This window comes from Anthonomus grandis, chromosome 16 (genome assembly GCF_022605725.1).
Source record: "Anthonomus grandis grandis chromosome 16, icAntGran1.3, whole genome shotgun sequence".
NCBI lineage: Eukaryota > Metazoa > Arthropoda > Insecta > Coleoptera > Curculionidae > Anthonomus > Anthonomus grandis.
The window spans coordinates 8,960,160-8,981,754 of NC_065561.1; the positions used below are offsets into that span (position 1 = coordinate 8,960,160).

A 21,595-nucleotide genomic window follows, 5' to 3' on the forward strand; every position below is an offset into this window, starting at 1 on the left:
TATTACTCTTAGCATATGTGGACATTTTACATTGTTTGCTGACGACACAACGGTTTTATGGTCGAATAAAGATCCCAAGCAGCTTGTCAGAGATGTTGCAGCCGATCTCCTGAAATTAAAGCAATGGTGTGATTCCAATCAACTTTGCTTAAATATGTCAAAGTCCCACATTATTGGTTTCAATTTTCAAGCTGAGAGTCTTGATTTTGGTGAGAACGCATTGGACATGGTAGACAATTTTGCATTTCTTGGTTTAGTCATTGATAAAGATTTAAAGTTTTCTGACCATATAATAAAGTTAAATAAAAAACTTGCTTCTGGCTGCTTCTCTGTTAGGGCAACCGTTCATGAACTGGGGAGAGATGTTGCTCGTGATGTGTACTTTGCTTTGTTCGAGTCGCATTTAAGGTATGCTCTTCCATTTTGGGGTGCATGTTCAAATTATCTGTTTCAGTCTGTTTTTGTGCTGCAAAAGAGGGCTGTCAGAAGTTTATTTAGGGCCCATTCTAGAATGCATTGTGGTAATCTTTTCAAAGAGAGCCGTATTTTGACCCTACCATCATTATTTATTTTGGAAACTGCATGTTTAATATTCAAAAATAAGAACAGTTTTCCAATCCAACATCACAGTTATCCTACCAGACAGATTAATAATATTCCCCTTCCTATTCCTCATTTTACATCTATCAAAGATTCATTTATATATAGCGATTTAATGATTTATAATCACATTAGCGTGGAATTAAGAAGTGTTCAGTCTTTGCGCCAGTTTCGTTGTAAACTGAAGTCATATTTGCTTCTAAAAGCCTTTTATTCGATTGAAGACTTTTTTAAGGCTGAGGATGTTGTGTAGTAGATGCTAAGCTTTTAATCTGTTAATTTTAATTTTGAACATACCTTTATGTGTCCCTTTATCTCTGCTACCTTTGTCTACATGCATGTATTTTATTTTATAAAGATTTTGTTTGTAACATTTTCTCTTGCATTTTTTTTTTAGGCATTTTATATGTTGTATAAATTTTTTATATTTGTTTTGTAAACTCTGATTTGATTGTATTTATTTTCTGAAGCTTTGTCAATAAAATTCGTGTACATGTACCAAATTTTCGACAATAAAGTACTTAAAAAAAAAAAAAAAAAAAAAAAAAAAAAAAAAACCCCTACCCTCCAGAACCTCCCTCTCGAAAATTTTAAATGGCAATAGGGCTTGAGTGATACCTCGTTTGAAAGAACTTTTTATTCTCTACATTTTGGCACCTTATTTTTTTAAATTTGAGAGCTGTGTTGCCAAGTTAGGGTTATTTAAAGATTGTAAATTACTTATTATTAGACATTATTTCTGTAAGTGTTTTAATTACGGTAAAGCTAAGACTTGTATTGGAACATGTTTTTTGAAGGTCAACATAAAATCATAACTGAACATCATTGAACCCATTGTATGATCTATATATGGGCTGTTTCTTGATCAAATTGGTGTCATAAGTGTAAAGATAAAATACATTGTGTCTCCTTGTATGGATGCAGGTATTAGCAAAATTTAAAGCTTCAAGAGATCTGAAGCATCAATTTCATTGTATGCAGTGTATCATAATTAGGAAACCATAATAAAGATGTATCAGGTAAAGAGGATTTCACCACAGTGTTCTACTATCAAAATTGTTCTACTTAAAGTAAAAGAAAATAGTTTTGTTGATATTATAACAAAGCCGAAGTTTTTTAAAGAAGATATTATGATGGTACCTAAGTGTGGTCATTTAATATGTAACCAAAGCCAATCTCATCAATGAGCAAAGAAATTGATATCTTCTTACATTTCTGAAGGTTAAGTAGGAGTCAGTTAACTTCAGACCAATTATAAACCAAATCAAGATCTGCTTGCTGCATGCAGTCATGATAATTCTTAATGAGACCAAAAACCTTCGTCATTGGCAAAGAGTAGGAACACTGCCAATACTCCTTGAAAAAAACAAAAGTGGAGCAAGATTGCTCCGCTAGGAGTTGAGCCACTTGAGCCAATGTAGGTAGATGATCTGAACACATTGAACTACACAAATTTCAGCCTACCTAGATTGTGATCACTCCAAATCACAGTATTATAGGGATATCATGAAGACTGCAGGTAAACCGTCCTTCTGCTATAGTATATTGACACTATTTTTTTACATTTTAGAGACTTTAAAATTTTCACACCTGACAAAAAGACTATTTCATTTCAATATATTTCTATTTCATGTCAATCTGAAGTCTGTACAGCAACCTGGACTCTGACCAAGTAGACAAATCTTACTAACTTTTGTCAATTTGTTCATAATGCATGGAAAAGGCAGAGCCTTTAATAGGGTTAAGCATAGTTTTATTGTAAAGTCAGTTTACTAAAATAATGTGTCTGATTATAAATAAATAAATTTATAATTTTATTGTTTCTTATCTGTCAAATAGGCACCAATATGTTGAGCTTAGAGGTGCCACATCTGATTTTTACACTGGCAGCATTAATTTTTGCAGATGAGTATAAGATATGTATGGAAATTAGTTCTAAGGAAGATTGGTTCAGTTTACAGAAAAATTTGAATAATGTTATATAATAATGAGAAGAAAATGCACTTCAATAGCAAAATATGTTCTACTATGAGTATAACTCTTAATAAAAATGTTATATATAATTATTATAATATGCAACATGTAATGTTTGGAGAATCCAATAGTGAGAAGGACCTGGGAGTTATAATATATTGCAATCTAGCATTTACAGAGCATATTACAAACCTAGTAAATGAGGGACATAAAACAATGGACTTCATTATTAGATCAACTAAGAGTTTTAATGTTGATCGTTGTTTAAAGCTGTTTGACATATTGGTGCTATCAAGGTTGTATCAACGCATAGAAGCCTAATATGGTCTCCGCAATACAAAGTTTAAAGCAAAACAATAGAATGAGCTTTTTTAAAAAATTGTGAATATTATCTGGTGCCTGGTTATGACCATTACTTGCTGTTGTAGCTAGTTACTAGATTGTCTTGATTTACTTGTATAAAGTTACATAAAAAAAAATGTATTCACCAGAAATTGGATGGCAAACTAGAAGTGTGTAGAGAGCTCTCAAATAGTATGAATAGGGGTAGTATAATGGGATGCACCCATTTTTTTAAGAAATAATTAGGGTATAAGTATAGGCAAGTTTATAAGTAATTGGACTAAATTTTTATAAACATTAATAACAGGCAAGTCAGTACTACAACATTAAAAGAACACCAGCAGAAGCATTGGTAACAATGGTGGAGGAATTTCTATTATCATTGTCATCACTATTAGTATCAACAATTTAAAAATGCTACTTAAATAAGTTTGCTGTCTTGACTAAAAAGAGCAGATTAGTCTCCATAATGAAAAGAGTTGGGCAAACTATGGCTGGAATGTTTGTCATTTATAAACTTCCAATCTAAAGGATTTTAGTTTTTTTTTTGCATTATCGATGCCTCTGTAATTATTATATCAAAGTATAAAGGCTCTAGCTCAGCTCTAGGGCAAGAAAAATATATATAGTTTTAATCAGAGGGCTCACTAACATATGGAAAGTCCAAAAGATCCCACTAGACACATTTATGTCATTATCAGCCAAACAATCATGCCAGTTAACAAAAGCAAGGAAATGATTCAGTTCAATACAATTTAGAAAAATTAATAACAATTTTTGATTTTGAAATATTAAAAAATTCAAATTGGCATAGGCAAAGTAGTAAATGCATGAGCAAGAGCATATATGCATCACTTACTTTCAGGACAAGGGGAATTTTCACATTAGAAAATAATAAATCTAGAAATACAGTTCTGCTGTTGTATATAAAATTATGTAGATAAAACTTTAAAAAATTATTATTTAAAGATTTAGAGATTATTTTGAGTAACCTTATTATGGATCTTCTCCTAGGCACTTTACTAAACCACCATACTCACTGGGAAACTGTCATGGAATGTACACAAAACACTAATGATAAATTTACAGTTTCCAACTTGGCACATAGAGCTGCTCTATTGTTGGCACAATGATGTGGGTAGACAACTTATTATTAACAAAAATTAGAACCACTCCTTTACTAAATTTCTTGCTAATACAGTATGCTGTTTAGTCATGTTCATACATGACCACCCATATTAATTGTTTTTTTATCCTGTTGTTATATTGTAGCAAGTATTAACTTGTCCTAATTTAGATGACACAGCCCTTTCAAAAGATAAAACCACTAAAAAGGTTGAGACTACAAAAAAGTTTTTTTAAGACAAATAAAAAATCTTATAGCCCTTTAAAGGGCATGTTTTGCCATCAAAACATTCGGTGCATTTCAAATAAAAATGTTGAGCTAGATATTGCCAGACTACTGGAAGCCATTTCCCGAAATGCAGGAAATTAAATTGTCTAATTTTAGGTTATATAGTAGTTTCCGCAAACAAAGTTTTAAACACAGTGGTGTAGCAATATACAAAAATGGTAATTTCAGGGAAAATTTTTAAATTTTAAATCTAAGTCCTTTTTGTGTAGAAAAAATATTAGAATGTGCCAGCATTTTGATTGGAAATTTTAAAGTAATTTTATTTGTTATTTATAGAGGACCTAGAGGTAATTTTAATGATTTCCTTATTGTTTAAATAATCTTCTTAATAGTGTCCTGAAGAACAGCTATTCTCTGATACTGGGAGGTGATTTCAATGTAAACTTTCTTGTTCCTAGTCTTAATTTTGTCAATGTTTTTTAATCTGATAGGTACTTTGGATTTGTGAGATATCATTAGAGAACCAACAAGAACAACACCACACTCACAATCTTGTATTGACAATTGTTATAATTTCAAATGTCATTTCTTTTGAGGCTATGGTTGTGGATTTGAACCTATCAGATCACTTTGCCCAACTTTTATGTTTTGATATTCAGAAATGTCAAAAAACTAAAGTAACATCTGTATCCTAGAGACAAATTTTTTCAAATGATAATTTTACTTTATTTTTATAATCATTGGAGGTTGAAGACTAACACAATGTTTATATGCAAATATACCCTAACACTGCTCTTGATACTTTTTTTGATATATTCTGTTATTATTATATATTGTGATGTGTTTCTTGCAAAAAAACAAAAAAAATGTGCTGCCATTGAGATAGTTGAAAACAATCTAAAATTGTCCAGTAAACAAGAGGCCAATAATTTCAACAAAAATTTTACAAGTTTCCTTTATCAGTTTAGTTTCTCTATTGATTATAATGTTATGTCTCTGCATACATCTTTAAGATACAATTCTTTTTTTCATGCCAGCAGTTTGTTCAGCATATGTTGTATCTCTATTAATTTATTTATTTATTCATTTAATGATACACTTTACAAACACCAAAGACACTAGATTTGTAATTACATGTAAGGAGAAAAGGAACAATAAAATGAATACAAAGACAAATCAGACAAAAAATCAAACAGAAACAAAAAAAACAAAAGGAAATAACTATTTAAAACCTAAATTGCTAGTTTTTAGTCAATAACAGCCTCAACTGTGCCCTGGACATTATAAAAATATCTATATTACATTTATTTAGATACTGGTTACAATTATCCATCATTCTGTTAATAGAAGAAATGCCTCCAGGATTTACCCTAAAGAAATTTTGGTGTAAATGTCTTAAATACACTTTGGGAACATTAAAGTTAATGTGATTAATCAGCAAACAATTTTTATATTTAAGGTTGTTGACAATAAAATATATAAATAACACAGCTTGTATATTTCTTCTTTCTTCAATTCAAGTTTTATGCAATTAAAGGTTTTTAATCAATAGTTTAAGGTGTTCAAATGCAATTCAGGTTTTGATGAAATCTCCAATAATTTTCTTAAAAAATGTAGATTTATTTCATGTGATGTTTTATTGTTTATTATATATTTGTGTTTGGAGAAAGCAATTTTTCCTGATAAATAAAAAAGAGCTAATGTGACACCTCTGTTTAAGAAAGGGAATCCTAATGATTACACACATTATCAAGTTACAAGTCTGTAGTCTAGTTTTTCAAAAGTTCTTGACTTGCATATAAAAAATTCTTTATCTTCTTATTTTACAAAGTACACATTATCGAGTGATAAATCTGTAGTCTAGTTTTTCAAAAGTTCTTGACTTATATATAAAAAAAATCTTTATCTTCTTATTTTACAAAGTATGAATTATTAAACTCTGCACAGCATGGTTTTACCCTCTCCAAAAGTACAGAAACAGCTTTATCCCAATTTCAAATTCAGGCTGTGGCAGCAATTGACAAGGGGAAACAATTCTAGGGTTATTTATAGATTTTTCCTGTGCTTTTGATTTTGTGGATCATGACATTTTACTTCATAAGCTCTTTAAGTATGTTGTTAGCGGATGGATCATCATTGACATTGTTCACATCCTATTTTTAGAACAGAAGCCAGATTGTCACAATTAATAATGAGAGTATCAAGTCTGGTTTAACATCTCAGGGTGTGCCTCAGGGCCATATCTTAGGTGCTTTTCTTTTTTTTGGTGTATGCTAATGACCTGGTATATTTTGTAGAGGGTATTGCACCTAACATAAAAGTCATATCTTGATACAAATGTCTTGATTGAAGGTAAAAACTTAGAGACTATTAGCATTGACTAAAACAGTGTGTATAATAGCATAATTTAATGGTCTGAAAAAAAAATGTTATTCCTTAATCAGGATAAAACTGATTTTGTTGCTTTTTCACGAAGTAGGCAGGCAGTAAATTCTGTTATTTTATTTAAAGATACACAAACGGAGTTACTTTCATCAAGCAGTTCTAAACTATTGGGCATTACTTTTGACCATGATCTGCAATGGAATTCTTATGTAGATATTCTTTGCAATAAATTAAAAACTTGTTGCTATGCATTAAAATTTCTTTCACAGCATTGTGGTAAAGCATTTTTTTTAACTTTATATTATGCCAATTTCCATTCCTATGGATGGCGATATGGGATTCTGAACTGGAGACACTTTCATATTTAGAAATATGCAATCAGGATCATTAGTAATATTAAATTTAGACTCATGCTGGGTGCACTTTAAAGAGAATAAAATCCTTACATTCATTGGAGTTTACAGTCTTGAAATAAGTAAAATAAACCAATTTTTCAAGCAAATAGATCTGTCCAGGTATATAATACTCATAGGCGAGACCTTTTATTGCCAGATTTTTAGCAAACAGCATTTTATCAGAAAAATATTATTTACAATGCTTGTAAGATTTATAATCACTTGCATCATAACCTCAATCATAACATAATAAATGCCCCAAATATAATTATTTTTAAGAAAAGACTCAAAAATTTCCTGGTCAAGAAAAGCATCTACTCTCTCGATGAGTTTTTTAAGTAAAATTTTCAGCAGCAAATGTTTGTATTGTAAACTGGAACTCTAAATAATTTATATAATCAACAAAAATGCCCAAAAACTTAAAGGAGTCTGTTTTACTTATGGATTTTCCACTTAGTGACATTATTGCTTCTCATGATAATATATTGATACTGAAACTGAAACAATATGGATTTGGAGATATAAGTCAGCAGTTACTTCGCAGTTATTTATCAGGTAGAATACAACAAACTTTCTCAAAGCATGTCTGGTGTCTTAAACAGAGTTCCCCAGGAATCAATCCTAGGACCCCTCCTTTTTGTAATTTATATAAATGACAGAATCATTTGTTGACAATTATCTTGTGCTTTTTACTGATAACATAATAGCCCTTTTAAAATCTCAATAATTTGTGTTTAAGTATTTAAGTTTAGCATAAGTGAGAAGTGAAAGGATGATTGTTTTGTAAAAACATCTGACTATTTTTATTAGATTTCAACATTTTCTTCAGTTAAGGAACTGTAGTTTTGTATATGTACTTTGTACTGAGGAGATTATGAGAATTATTATTATTACTTATTTTTGTTTTTATTGATATATTTTCTATTTATAAAATGATGGATATTGATATATTGTGAAGGTGCATGGTGTATAAGCAGTATTTGTTGGGTACAGCACATTTTTATGGCACAATAGAGTGTAAATAAGGATTTCCTTTTTAAATATAATATAGGTAGGTGATATGAAAGCAATATTTGAAAAAGAAACTAAATAAAGAAACATCTTAAGAGGCCTCCAAAAGAATTCATGAAACTAAAAACAATGCAAAAAACCCAGATTATAAACTCAAAACTGAATAGCACTTCATTTATCAAGAGAGATGCATGTAATAACATTATTTGTATTTATTTCTGTTATTATTAGTACCCTTACATATAAAATGATGAACTGTTTAAATTGTGAAGGGCATTGTGTATAGGCAGTATTTGTCAGGTACCCCAAGTTTAAATGGTACAAGAGTATAGGTAGATAAGAGTTTATTTTTCAAATATGATGTTGACATAAGGTTTTGAAGCAATTTGCATTAAATTGGCACATGTTTGATCCCTTAAGACTATAAAGTACTTAAATGAACTAAACTAGCTCTAGGAACACTGGAGTTTAAACATCACAAACACAATAAAAACAACAAAAATATGATCCTGTTTTACTTACTGTCTCTGATGCAGTAATTGCTGTTGATACTCTGGATTTGTCTGTGCCTGTAGGGCCATTTCGAGGATTTGCACGTTTCGCCCCCTTCTAAGGGGCTGTATGTTTTCTTTGCTGATATCGAAATCCATTATTTTGAGAACTTTTTTTTGACGTGCAGACGAGAGCACAGCGACCCAACAACAGAACTGTCAAATTGACCACAAGATAAAACCGTTCGTGAATGTTATGAGATAAATCAACACTTATTGATAACCGTCCAGCGTTTTCGATGTTTGTTTATATTTTTACGGCCATTCAGGACCCGCACCCCCAATTTTATTGTTATGGTCGCCTCTTCCCAGAAGAGAAAACCATTTTAATTAACGAAAAGTCCGTTTAGGGATTTTTCAAAAAAAAATACTGACGCTTGTGACATTTTATTTTCTGCTGTTGGTAATGAATAAGTAAACATGTCTGTAAAGCTGGCTCCAAATGAGTGCAAGCTCCGAATCGAAGCACGCAGCTGCTTCACAAATACTAGTTGGCGCCTTTTTTTGAATTTTCAATTTAAATAGAATTCTTCTTTAATTGCATATTGAACATAATACTCTTTTAAATGCGTATTTAATTGGACGTTAAATAACTATTTAAATAAATCTAGGAAATACTGCCTTATGCCATATGCTATATTCCCACGAACTTAATAAATATACTTGGACTGCCAATTCAATGAAAAGTAAATGACCACTACTAGGGGGTCGCCATTTTGCGTGATTGTGTCCTTTGGATTTTGGTCACTCTGACAAATTTCAGTTGTGTCAATTATAGGGAAACAAGACAAGTTCTTGAGAGGTTTTGTTTACAAATACACAATAGAAACTTACATTTAGTTAAGAATTTAAGATAGTTGCGTTAGGTCGCGTACAGACCGAGTTTCCAACGTAGACCAACGCCAACGGCACATGTGCTGTCGGAATTGGTAAGCGTTTGTAAGGATTTGAGAACATCGTCCACACCGAATTTTTAGTGTTGCATTGAAGACCGTTGGTAGCGGTTCGGTGGTTTTAAATTTTTTTTGATTGTGTGGTAGTTTTCCAATTTTTCATCGAGCTAAAGATGTCATCGAGCGAAAGTGACGATGATTTAATGTGTGCAAGTGCAGGATTTCTCGTTTTACATAATTTACTAAACAAATAAAATAAGAAGCGTAGGCGCAGACGCTGGTAGATGACAACACCGTATAAAAACAGAAGTTCCTACAACGCGAGTAATTTATTGGATGAGCTTCGGAATGAAGACTCTGGTCATTTTAGGAACTTCTGCCGAATGTCCCCAGAAATATTTGATGAACTGCTTAATTTAGTGACTCCAAAAATTGAGAAAAAGAATACCAATTACCGAAAAGCTATTCCAGCTAAAGAAGGATTGGCCATTACCCTGCACTATCTAGCAACTGGAAATTCCTTTACTAGTCTGGCGTACACATTTAAAGTATCGAAGCAATTAATCTCGTCCATTATTCCAGAAGTTTGCTTGGCCTTAGTTGAATCACTACAAGAATATATCAAGGTAAATTTTTATTTGGTTTTGCTTGCAAAATTTAGCCTATAAAAACATTAGGTACTTAAGTAGGTATTAATTTATTTGCGGCACTTAATATAGTTGTTCATATTGTCCAGGTGATGGCTCATTAGTGGATATCGAGGGTTGTGCCATACTGAGTGCGACAAGTCCTGGAGCAGAACCGAGCGCTGATAAAAATGCTGGTGTAGAGTCAGTATTGGTTGCTGATGTTGCATCCCAGCCAGATGTTTTTTTTCCTTGAAATGTCTGTTCTGGTTGCTGGCTATAATTGGGTGATGGAAATGGAGTCGATGTTAACGCCGAACTGTTACTTTCAGGGTAACTCCATTGTGGGCTGGGGTTTGGATGCATAGATGCAGATGTCGATATGTTCCCATTTCTGCTTCGAAAAGAATGGTGGCAAATTTGTGCTTGACTACAGCTCGTGTATGCGGATCAAACTTTTCAAGGTGGCTTGCGACATAATCCCCATATAGAATAGATTTAGTTTTCTCTCTCCTCCTGGCTTTCTTTGCTTCAAGATGTTGAAGGTCTCGCCTATTCGAGGATCCTCGCTTCTCACATTTTTTGGTTTCATATTTGTGAGTGATTTACATTTACTTATTTTATTATTTGATTGAACTTGTGTCTCTTCAATATTTTCTCCGTCTTCCTGTACAAGTTCACTGCTTTCTTGCTGTACGTTTGATGATGTGTCTTCTGATTCAGTGTTTCCGGCCAAATTGGTCTCCTGTAAACAAATAATTGAGACATAATTACGTAGTCTAATAATTGGTCCTATGTTTATGATTTCAAAACATTTTTTTGTGTAATTGCAATTGGTTTGTATTAATCTCGGCTATTACCCATATTTTTAAACTGATCTGCTTGTTAGTCGGAACCCGGAACCGCATAGTTTGTCATCGTACATAACAATATTCAGCAGTTATAAACTTTTATTTTTGTACCTTTTTTCTTTTTCTATTGTATTTTTTATTAGCTACTTTTATTATTTCCTTAATAAATCAAAAGGTTCTTTCCAGCTACCCGAAACAGCGCAGTAGCTCGCCAATATGAAGAAAATTGGAATTTTCCCCATTGCCTCGGTGCCATGGATGGCAAGCATATACAAATACAAGCACCAATTTGCAGTGGTAATTAAAGTAATTATTTTAATTATAAATCAACATTTAGCATTCTCCTTTTTGCACTTGTCGATGCTGATTACAACTTTCTATATGCCGATATTGGATGTCAGGGAACAATTTCTGACGGAGGTGTTTTCAGAAATGCAACTTTGTTTAAAAAACTCAAAGAAAATTCTCTTAATTTGCCAAATCCAGATGTTTTACCAGGAAGACACAACCATATCCCGTATGTTTTCGTTGCTGACGAAGCCTTCCCTTTAAAAGATAATATTTTAAAACCATACCCAGACTCTCATCAAAATGGATCTTCCAAACGAGTTTTTAATTATAGACTTTCTCGAGCGAGAAGAATTGTTGAAAACGTATTCGGTATATTATCTGCGGTGTTTCGAGTTTTAAGGAAGCCAATGTTGTTAGAACCACATAAAGCAGAAAATATTGTTATGGCATGCATTTACTTGCACAATTATTTGAGAAAAAATCAATCTTCGAAACATGTGTATAGTCCAAATGGAAGTTTTGATAGCGAGATAAATGGACAAATAATAGAAGGATTATGGCGAAAACAATCCGATGGTCAAACTGGATTAACCACCATTCCAAAAGTAGCTCGAAAATCGGCTACAAGTGCTGAACAAATGAGCTTGCCGAATATTTTACGTCCAACGGTGCTTTACCTTGGCAAAATAATTATGCATAGAAAAGGTATCTCTACTGTGTTGTGACATCGATGTATTTTTAATATGTTGTTTTTTTTGTATTATAGGTTTCACATTCACAAAATTCACAAAAACCTATTTTTGCAAAATTCATGAAAAACTGCCTGTTTTTAAAAATAAGTACCTATATTAATTAAGAAATAATAAAATAGGTATATATGCTTACAATTTCAGTGTTTTTAGTTTTTCTTGGACGAACTTCTCGGCGGTAAGAAGTCATTAAACTTTCAATTTTTTCCATAACTTCTAAGATGTCGCAGTTAAATTGACTAGCTATGTTTTGCCAAATGTCTATTTTCTTTTTTGACAATTTAAATTGTAAATTTGTAGGGTCCCATAAAATAGGGTTATCCCTATAAATTTCTATTAATTTTAAACACAAATCTTCGGTCCACTCCATATCAAAAATATACACAGAATACGAACGCACAGAACAAATGTTTTCGAACGACTGAAATTTGAAAATAATCTGTTGCGAAATCAATTTCTCAACACAGACAAATTAAATTTGTCTCAAATAATAACTACAGTTTACAAAAACTCTCCGATACCTGGAATTGGTGTCTGGGTCTGTCTTGCCCCGATCAAGCCGCGGCGACACGAAATTTACCCCGCACCACACCCAGTATGACGATAAATGCAAACCAGGCAAGATCTCTGCTCCGTCCAGCCAGCGACGTAAAATCAAAAACCCAAAACATCGAAGTCGATGTTAATTTTGTTTCACATAAGTTGATCTTCTTAAAGAGTTAGTTAACAGTTTGTGTCTTTTGACGGAAATGGTATAAAACCTTTCCTGTCCATATCTTTAAATGGGAAAGATCTGTTTCCTGTATTTAATAAATTTAAATAAAAAGCAAATTTATGTTGCAAAATTGAGCGTTGCAGTTAAAAGCGTTGTAAACTAGCTATTAAATTGCCTTTAAGTTAAAGCATATTATTTTGTGGGCGCTTCGTAAGAATATAAAGTTGTGAACAGAAAAGTCAACATTTATAACATTTTCCATGAACAGTTTTAATAACTAGTGAGGAGGCTGTTACTGAACCGAGGACAAGACTATTGAACATTTTGTGGAAGCGTATAGTGTGGAAGCAGCAGTGTATTGGATTTTGTTTTTCTGTGTCTTCACATAGAAACAAGGTACCTTTGTAATTTTCACTTGTGTGTTTTATTTTAAACAATAATAATTTTGTTACGTTATTTGTATTAAGGCCAAAGGGTTTAATTTAGTTAATTACTTTGTCTTGGTGTTTATTTAAATTTAAAATTTAATTTTATTCGAGTGCTTGCTGGAATGAGTGTGTTTACTTAGTAATAAGTTTTAGGTTTTTAGTTGTTTAAAGAAAATTAACGTTTTTATATTTAATATAAGATATTTAGGAGAAAATTTGATGGAAATTTTATTTACTAGCCTTATGTCAGTCCTTTCGTAATGGCGTGTTAATATTAAGGTATTAGCACAATCTCTTTAAACCTCTACTAAGTTTAATGTTTAAACTCTAGTCACGAAGTTTAAATATGGTCCTTCGAGCCGGATGTTCCATCAAGTTTTCTAAATAAAACATATTTCCAGCACCCATTATATTTAATTTTACATCCAGTAAAATTAGTAATAGATTAGATTCTAATTTAGTCCAGTCAAATTTTGTTGAGCAAATCAATACCTTTACTGAGTTTTTATTTAAAGGTTTACCTTTTTAAGTACTATTTTTAAATTATCCATAGTTCAAAATGGATATTAATCAGTTAAAAAAGAACCGTACTTTGGCCAAAAGTAAAATATCAAGAGTTTTAAATTCACTTGATAAGAAAAAAGATATTGAAATTGATATAACTTTTTTTGAAACCAAAATAAATCAGTTGCAAAATGCGTTAGATACTTATAATTTAGCTCAAGATGAAATTGAATATCAGTTCGAGCTGAATTCAACTTTAGATAATAGTGAACCAGATGATGAAGATAGGGTATTAATAGATGAAAAATGTGATATAGGATTTGTGTTGTGTCATAATAAAATTAAAGAGTTGTCAGGTACTTTAAATACTTCTTTACAGCGTTCTAATGCATCGCCAGCAGTAGTAGGAAAATCAATGATGTCTCCTTCTACGAATATTTTACAAATAATAAAAATTAAACATTTTACGGGTAACATGTCAGAATACCCTTCCTTTATGCAAATGTTTGAGTCAATTGTTATACAAGATAACACATTATCAGATATACAAAAATTTGCTTATTTAAAATCCTGTTTACGAGGTGAGCCACTTGAAATAGTTGAGCATTTATCTTTTACTAATGAAAATTTTACTACAGCTTTAGCTTATCTTAAAGAAAGGTATGAAAATAAAATAACTGTCCTTAATGCACACATTGGTGCAATTTTAGATGTTCCAGTTGTTTCAAAGGTTAACTCAGCTAATCTTAGAGATTTTGTTAATAAATGCAAAGGAAGTATAGGGTCTTTAAATAACTTAAACTATACTAAAGAAGAATTGTTTGATGTTTTAGTAATTTATCTGTGGATAAAAAAGGTAGACATAAGTACACGTAAAGCTTATGAAAGTGAACGTAGACAAGACCAGTTGCCTAGTGTTACTGACTTTATTAAATTTGTTGAAAGAAAATGTGTAACTCTAGAAAATTTGTCAAGTAATGAACCTCAAGTTCAAAAACCAAATAGGGTTCAAACCCATACTTCCTTACACACAAATACAAATCAAGGTAACAATAAAAAATGTGTATACTGTAATGAAACTTCACATGTAATTTTAGGCTGTAATAAATTTAAAGGTTTATCACTTACAGGAAAGAGACAAACTGTTTCATCAAAACAGTTATGTTATAATTGCTTGGCTTCTCAGCACAATTTAAGTAATTGCCCTTCTAATAAAACTTGTATTCATTGTGGCAAAAGACACCATTCCCTTCTTCATGATTTTCAGCAATCCCATAGTCCAAGCTCGAATTTACAAAACAGAGTTAATCAGAATCGTTTTAGCCAGACTTCACGATTTCCAACCAGATCTAACCAAGGATCAATACATGGAAGTTTCCAAAATAATCAATCTGCCAGAAATCATACGAACAATATTCATTCCCAAATAAACAATAATCAAAACCATTTTATGGTCGATCAAGAATTCACTTCACACAATAATTGCAGGCAGAATAATAATCTAACTGTTGCTAATGTATCACAAAATGAAGTGAGTCAACATTCCGAAGAGACCCACACAGTTTCAAATTTGTCTACCAAAAACTGTCAAGTCCTTTTAGCTACTGTCTGTTTAACCTTGTTAGATGCCGATGGCAACCCAGTTACCGTCAAGGGTATTTTAGATAATGGATCTCAAAACTCCTATATAACAAGTTCTCTTATTGAAAAACTAAAATATATTCCATATAACAAAACAACACGAGTTTCAGGTATTGCCCTGTCTCATAGCGTCTCACAAAAAATGGTGGATGTCATTTTACATTCCAATTTTAATCAAAAATCTTTTAAGTTAAGTTGTGTAGTGCTTCCCAATATTACATGTTCCCTTCCTCATATAGAAATTAATACATATGCATGGAATATTCCAAGTAATATATTCTTAGCTGATCCCAACTTTAACATACCCTCAGAAATTGATCTTCTTATAGGCTCAGACCTATATTATCAATTACTTACCCCTGGTATGATTAGTTTGGGAAACAAAATGCCTACCCTACTTAACACTCATCTTGGTTGGGTAATTGGAGGTTTATATCCTTCAAATTGCAATTCAAATATTTCTACTGCACATCTGAACGTAATTCAATCAGGTCAAGACTCTGTTGCACTTTTTGCTCAAAATGATGAACAAAAATGCCTTGAAACCATTGTTGCAAAGTTTTGGGAGTTAGAAGAACTTCCACCTGTTAAGCTTCGCACCCCAGATGATGACTTGGCAGAATCTATATTTGTAAATACTACAAAAATCTTAGAAAATGGAACTTTCCAAGTAAACTTACCTCTTAAAAATGAAGATGAGCACCTCAAGTTAGGTGATTCAATTTCAATTGCTCGTAAAAGGTTTGAAAATCTTGAGAAAAGGTTTGAGAAAAGTCCAGAATATTATATACAGTATAAACAATTTATCGAGGAATATGTGTCCCTAGGTCATGCAAGATTTGTTCCTCTTACTCAATGTAATGAGTTTTCCCAACAAAAATACTTTTTTCCACATCATGCAGTGATTAGAGAGGACAGTGCAACCACTAAATTGCGTGTTGTGTTTGACGGCTCTTGTAAAACTTCAACAGGGTATTCTCTCAATGACATAATGTTAAAAGGTTTTCAAGTACAGCCAGATTTATACGATATTTTGTGTCGTTTTCGCTCGTTTAAGTATGTTCTGACTTGTGATATTGAAAAGATGTTTAGACAAATATTGGTTAATCCTGAGCAAACCTTTTTATTGAATATTCTTTGGAGAGAAAGACCTGAGGATCAACTCAAATGCATTGAATTGTTAACGGTTACTTATGGCACTAATAATGCTCCTTTTTTAGCCACTCGTGTGTTAACTGAAATAGCACAGAACAGCTCATCTGACTATTCAGTCGCATCAAATGCTCTTCTAAACCAAACTTATTGTGATGATATTTTAGGAGGTGTTGATGATTTTAATGATCTTAAAATTCTGTACGATCAACTCAACTCCCTACTAAATAAGCATGGATTTCCATTGCATAAATGGTGCAGCAATTCACCACAATTTTTGTCAGCATGTACTGACCAACTTTATTATTCAGAAGTGGAATTTAAATTTCATTCAACCCTAAATAAAGTTCTCGGATTAAAATGGAATCCAGTAGTCGATTATTTTTTAATTTCAAGTCCTAAGAAGACTTTTCCTGAACCCTTTACTAAAAGAAAAATCCTTTCAACAGTAGCACAGTGCTACGATCCTATCGGATTCTTGTCACCAGTTATTGTTATTGGTAAGCTGATTATTCAGCATATCTGGACTTTAAAAATTGATTGGGATACACCCTTAAAGGATAGTAATGTAATTATCCAGTGGAAAAACTTTGTTGACAATTTACATCTTCTTCAACATCTCAAAATTCCAAGATATTTCTTTTTGGATAAACCCTTAAAGGAAATTCAGTTACACGGCTTCGCAGATGCAAGCATGAAAGCCTATGCTGCCTGCGTTTATATACGCACATCCTATTCGGATGGTAGCATTTCTAGTTTTCTTGTCTCATCAAAGTCTAGAGTCTCTCCTCTAAAAAGTGTTACACTTCCTCGATTAGAGCTTTGCGCTATGCTTCTGCTCTCACAATTAATCACAAAACTCATAAACATTTATACTAATAGGTTTAAAGTAGATTCAGTAAATCTATGGTCTGATTCCGAGATAGCCTTATCTTGGATTGAGTCTCATGCATCCCGTTGGAATATATTTATTTCTAATCGCGTATCCAAGATACAGGAATTAACCTCTGAGTTTACTTGGCGGCATATTAAATCCTCTGACAATCCAGCAGATCTACCCTCTCGAGGTATTTCTATTACTGATCTTTTAACTTCTAAAATGTGGTTTCATGGACCAGCCTTTCTAGAGCTTCCAGATCTTGATTTGACAAAGTCTAAAAAATTTCAGAGTTTAAATAACTTGCCAGAAGAATGAAAAATTTCGTTACTTAGTACTGAAGTATTAAATCAGGATGTTTTTTGGTCTAACATTTTCAAACGCTTTTCAAGTTTCTTGAAATTGCAACGTACAGTAGCATATATGCTTAGGTTCTTACATAATTGCAGAAATAAAAACATTAAAAATTCTGACCCTTTAAAGGTCCAAGAATTAAGAGATTCTCTTAACCAAATAATACAGGTCATACAATCCAAATATTTTTTAAAGCAAATTTCTGAGTTAAAGTCAAATAAAAATATTTCGGATAAGACTTTGAGAAAACTGAACCCCTTTATTGATTCATATGGGTTTCTAAGAGTTGGTGGCAGATTGGAAAATGCTAATATCCCGTTTGACCACAAACATCCATTACTTCTACCGTCTCATAACTATATTGTGTCATTGATGTTGAAATATGAGCATCAGCGACTTGGACACGCAGGTGCTCAAAATGTTCTTTCAAATTTCCGATCTAGATATTGGCCACTTAATGGTCTTAGAGACCTTAAGAGAATAATTTCAAAATGTGTCACATGTTATCGTTTTAAAGCGCAACCAGCTCAACAAATCATGGCAAACCTTCCCAAAGACAGGGTGTTAGTATCTAGACCTTTTAGTCAAGTTGGTGTAGACTATGCAGGGCCATTTACCCTAAAATCTTCCAACCTTCGTAAGGCTCCTAGAATAAAGGCTTACTTGGCTATTTTTGTTTGCATGTCTTCTAAGGCCGTTCACCTGGAAGTAGTCTCCAGCATGACCACTGAAGACTACCTATGTGCTTTGAAGCGATTCATAAGTCGTCGTGGTAACCCATCTATGATCTTCAGTGATAATGGGACCAACTTTATAGGTGCTAAGAACCAATTATATGATATTTATTCATTCTTTAATAAAATTGAAACTTCTAATCAAATTAAGGAATTTTTGTCCCAGAGCGAAATAAAATTTAAGTTTATTCCTCCACGAAGTCCTCATTGGGGAGGAATATGGGAAGCTGCCGTTAAAAGTGCCAAGCATCATATCCATCGTATTATTGGTCAAAGTCATTTTACCTTTGAGGCTTTCTATACCATACTTGTACAGATAGAAGCAATTCTTAATTCACGGCCCTTATGTCCCTTATCAAATGACCCAAATGACTTTCAAGTTTTGACTCCTGGTCATTTGCTAATTGGTACTAGTTTGATGTCATATCCTGAAAAAGACATTTCTTTAATCCCTGAAAACAGATTAACGCTTTGGAAACGTATTACTCAAATAAAACAATTGTTTTGGAAAAAGTGGACTAAAGACTACCTAAATCGTTTGCAAAATCGACCAAAATGGTTTCAAGAATTTCCAAATATAGAACTCAACTCACTTGTTCTTCTGAAGGAAGATAACTCTCCACCATTTCATTGGTCACTTTCCAGAGTCATAGAAGTCATTCCCGGAGATGATGGTAAAGTAAGAGTTGTGAAACTTAAAAACAAGGACGGAGTTTTTACTCGAAGTGTGGCCAAGGTCTGTCCTTTGCCTCAACAAGATATACCTGAAACCTTTTTGTCCTCATTAAATTAGTTGGGGATACTTCTGTAGTTTGGAGCAATTTGCTCCAACCGGGCCCCAAAATGTTGCGAAATCAATTTCTCAACACAGACAAATTAAATTTGTCTCAAATAATAACTACAGTTTACAAAAACTCTCCGATACCTGGAATTGGTGTCTGGGTCTGTCTTGCCCCGATCAAGCCGCGGCGACACGAAATTTACCCCGCACCACACCCAGTATGACGATAAATGCAAACCAGGCAAGATCTCTGCTCCGTCCAGCCAGCGACGTAAAATCAAAAACCCAAAACATCGAAGTCGATGTTAATTTTGTTTCACATAAGTTGATCTTCTTAAAGAGTTAGTTAACAGTTTGTGTCTTTTGACGGAAATGGTATAAAACCTTTCCTGTCCATATCTTTAAATGGGAAAGATCTGTTTCCTGTATTTAATAAATTTAAATAAAAAGCAAATTTATGTTGCAAAATTGAGCGTTGCAGTTAAAAGCGTTGTAAACTAGCTATTAAATTGCCTTTAAGTTAAAGCATATTATTTTGTGGGCGCTTCGTAAGAATATAAAGTTGTGAACAGAAAAGTCAACATTTATAACATTTTCCATGAACAGTTTTAATAACTAGTGAGGAGGCTGTTACTGAACCGAGGACAAGACTATTGAACATTTTGTGGAAGCGTATAGTGTGGAAGCAGCAGTGTATTGGATTTTGTTTTTCTGTGTCTTCACATAGAAACAAGGTACCTTTGTAATTTTCACTTGTGTGTTTTATTTTAAACAATAATAATTTTGTTACGTTATTTGTATTAAGGCCAAAGGGTTTAATTTAGTTAATTACTTTGTCTTGGTGTTTATTTAAATTTAAAATTTAATTTTATTCGAGTGCTTGCTGGAATGAGTGTGTTTACTTAGTAATAAGTTTTAGGTTTTTAGTTGTTTAAAGAAAATTAACGTTTTTATATTTAATATAAGATATTTAGGAGAAAATTTGATGGAAATTTTATTTACTAGCCTTATGTCAGTCCTTTCGTAATGGCGTGTTAATATTAAGGTATTAGCACAATCTCTTTAAACCTCTACTAAGTTTAATGTTTAAACTCTAGTCACGAAGTTTAAATATAATCCAAATCTCGTCCACACCAAATTCGACACAAACAGGCATCTCTTTGATGTTACCGCTCGACTACCGAACGCCAACTTTGTTATTGGGAAGCGTTGGTTTCGATTGGCCGCCGCCGTACACACCAAAACCAACCCGTCCCAAGCTACTTCATATGTGTCGTTGGCTAGCGTTGGAAATTCGGTCTGGACGGGGCTTAAATCTGTGATTTTTCTTGTACATCTTTTCTAAGAATTTCGTTAAAATTTATGAAAGAAAGTAATCCTCACCTAAAATAAGACAAAGTTTCAATTAACTTGGGATAGATGCATGCACTTTGGAATATTTGTTTTATTATTCTGATAATCTTGAATCTTATAAATCTAAACCTAAGTCTTATAAATCCTAATACCATAAAAATGATGATCTTCATTTAAATTTTTACTTGTATTTACTTAACAAATTTAATTAAAACACTTTTATTTTCTTTCTACTTTTACTATTACGACTTTTACTTCCCTTTTATGTACAGTCTTTCCACATTAATAGATACAACCATGTATAAAAATCATAATATAGAAGATTTTATGATGGTTTGTTATTAGCAAGGGTTTATATAGTAAAAATAAACACCTCTATATATTATTGTATCATAAACACAGATAATTTACAATAATTATCGGTTTTGAGAAACACTGAACCAAATACGTTTAAATAAGGATGGTGAAACATTATCCACGTATTAAATAAAGAGGAAGTTATATCGTCTGTTTCAGATGATATACCCAAGCGTCGTTTACAAATCGCCCAAAAATAGGCAATCCGCTATACTCACACGTCAAACGTCAGCGTCGTCAACTTCATTACCATTATTTAATATATTTTTTGTTGGCAACACTAAAAATGTTCAGAGTGACCAACATCAAAAGGACACAACCACCATAAAAATGGCGGCCACCAGGCAGTGGTCGTTTTTGAGTATCGTGGCCATATGCATTAGCAGTCCAAGTATATTTATTAAGTTCGTGTATATTCCCCTAAAACAAATTCGTTTAAAGTTTGAAGCTAATTACAAACCCATTGTTTCCTGAAGTCAAGCAGTACAACAGTGAACTGACAAAAACAGCATCATCTTTAGTTAAAGACCTTACAAAAAAGATATTTTGATATTTTTAAGACTTGTATACTAGCCCGCAAAATTAACCGGACAAAGAAAATTTGGTTCAAATTCAGTCCTCAATAACTTCTTTGCATCGAATTTAATATTTTTTTGCCGAGTTTTAGGCCATTTCAT

General features: G+C 32.5%; 1 protein-coding gene and 1 pseudogene across 1 annotated transcript in view; one reads left to right on the plus strand and one right to left on the minus strand.

Annotated features, from left to right (window-relative positions):
- The window catches only part of LOC126745466 (mitotic checkpoint serine/threonine-protein kinase BUB1 beta-like), a 129,234-nt gene extending 120,263 nt beyond the window's left edge, over positions 1 to 8,971 (minus strand). Inside the window, exon 1 of the mRNA XM_050453320.1 lies at positions 8,584 to 8,971. Within this exon, the coding sequence (XP_050309277.1) occupies positions 8,584 to 8,711 (128 nt within the window). The 5' untranslated portion in view covers positions 8,712 to 8,971. The remainder of the gene's footprint in view (positions 1 to 8,583) is intronic.
- A 707-nt stretch (positions 8,972 to 9,678) lies between these two features.
- Positions 9,679 to 12,351, plus strand: LOC126745958 (uncharacterized; annotated as a pseudogene).
- Positions 12,352 to 21,595: the final 9,244 nt, after the last annotated feature.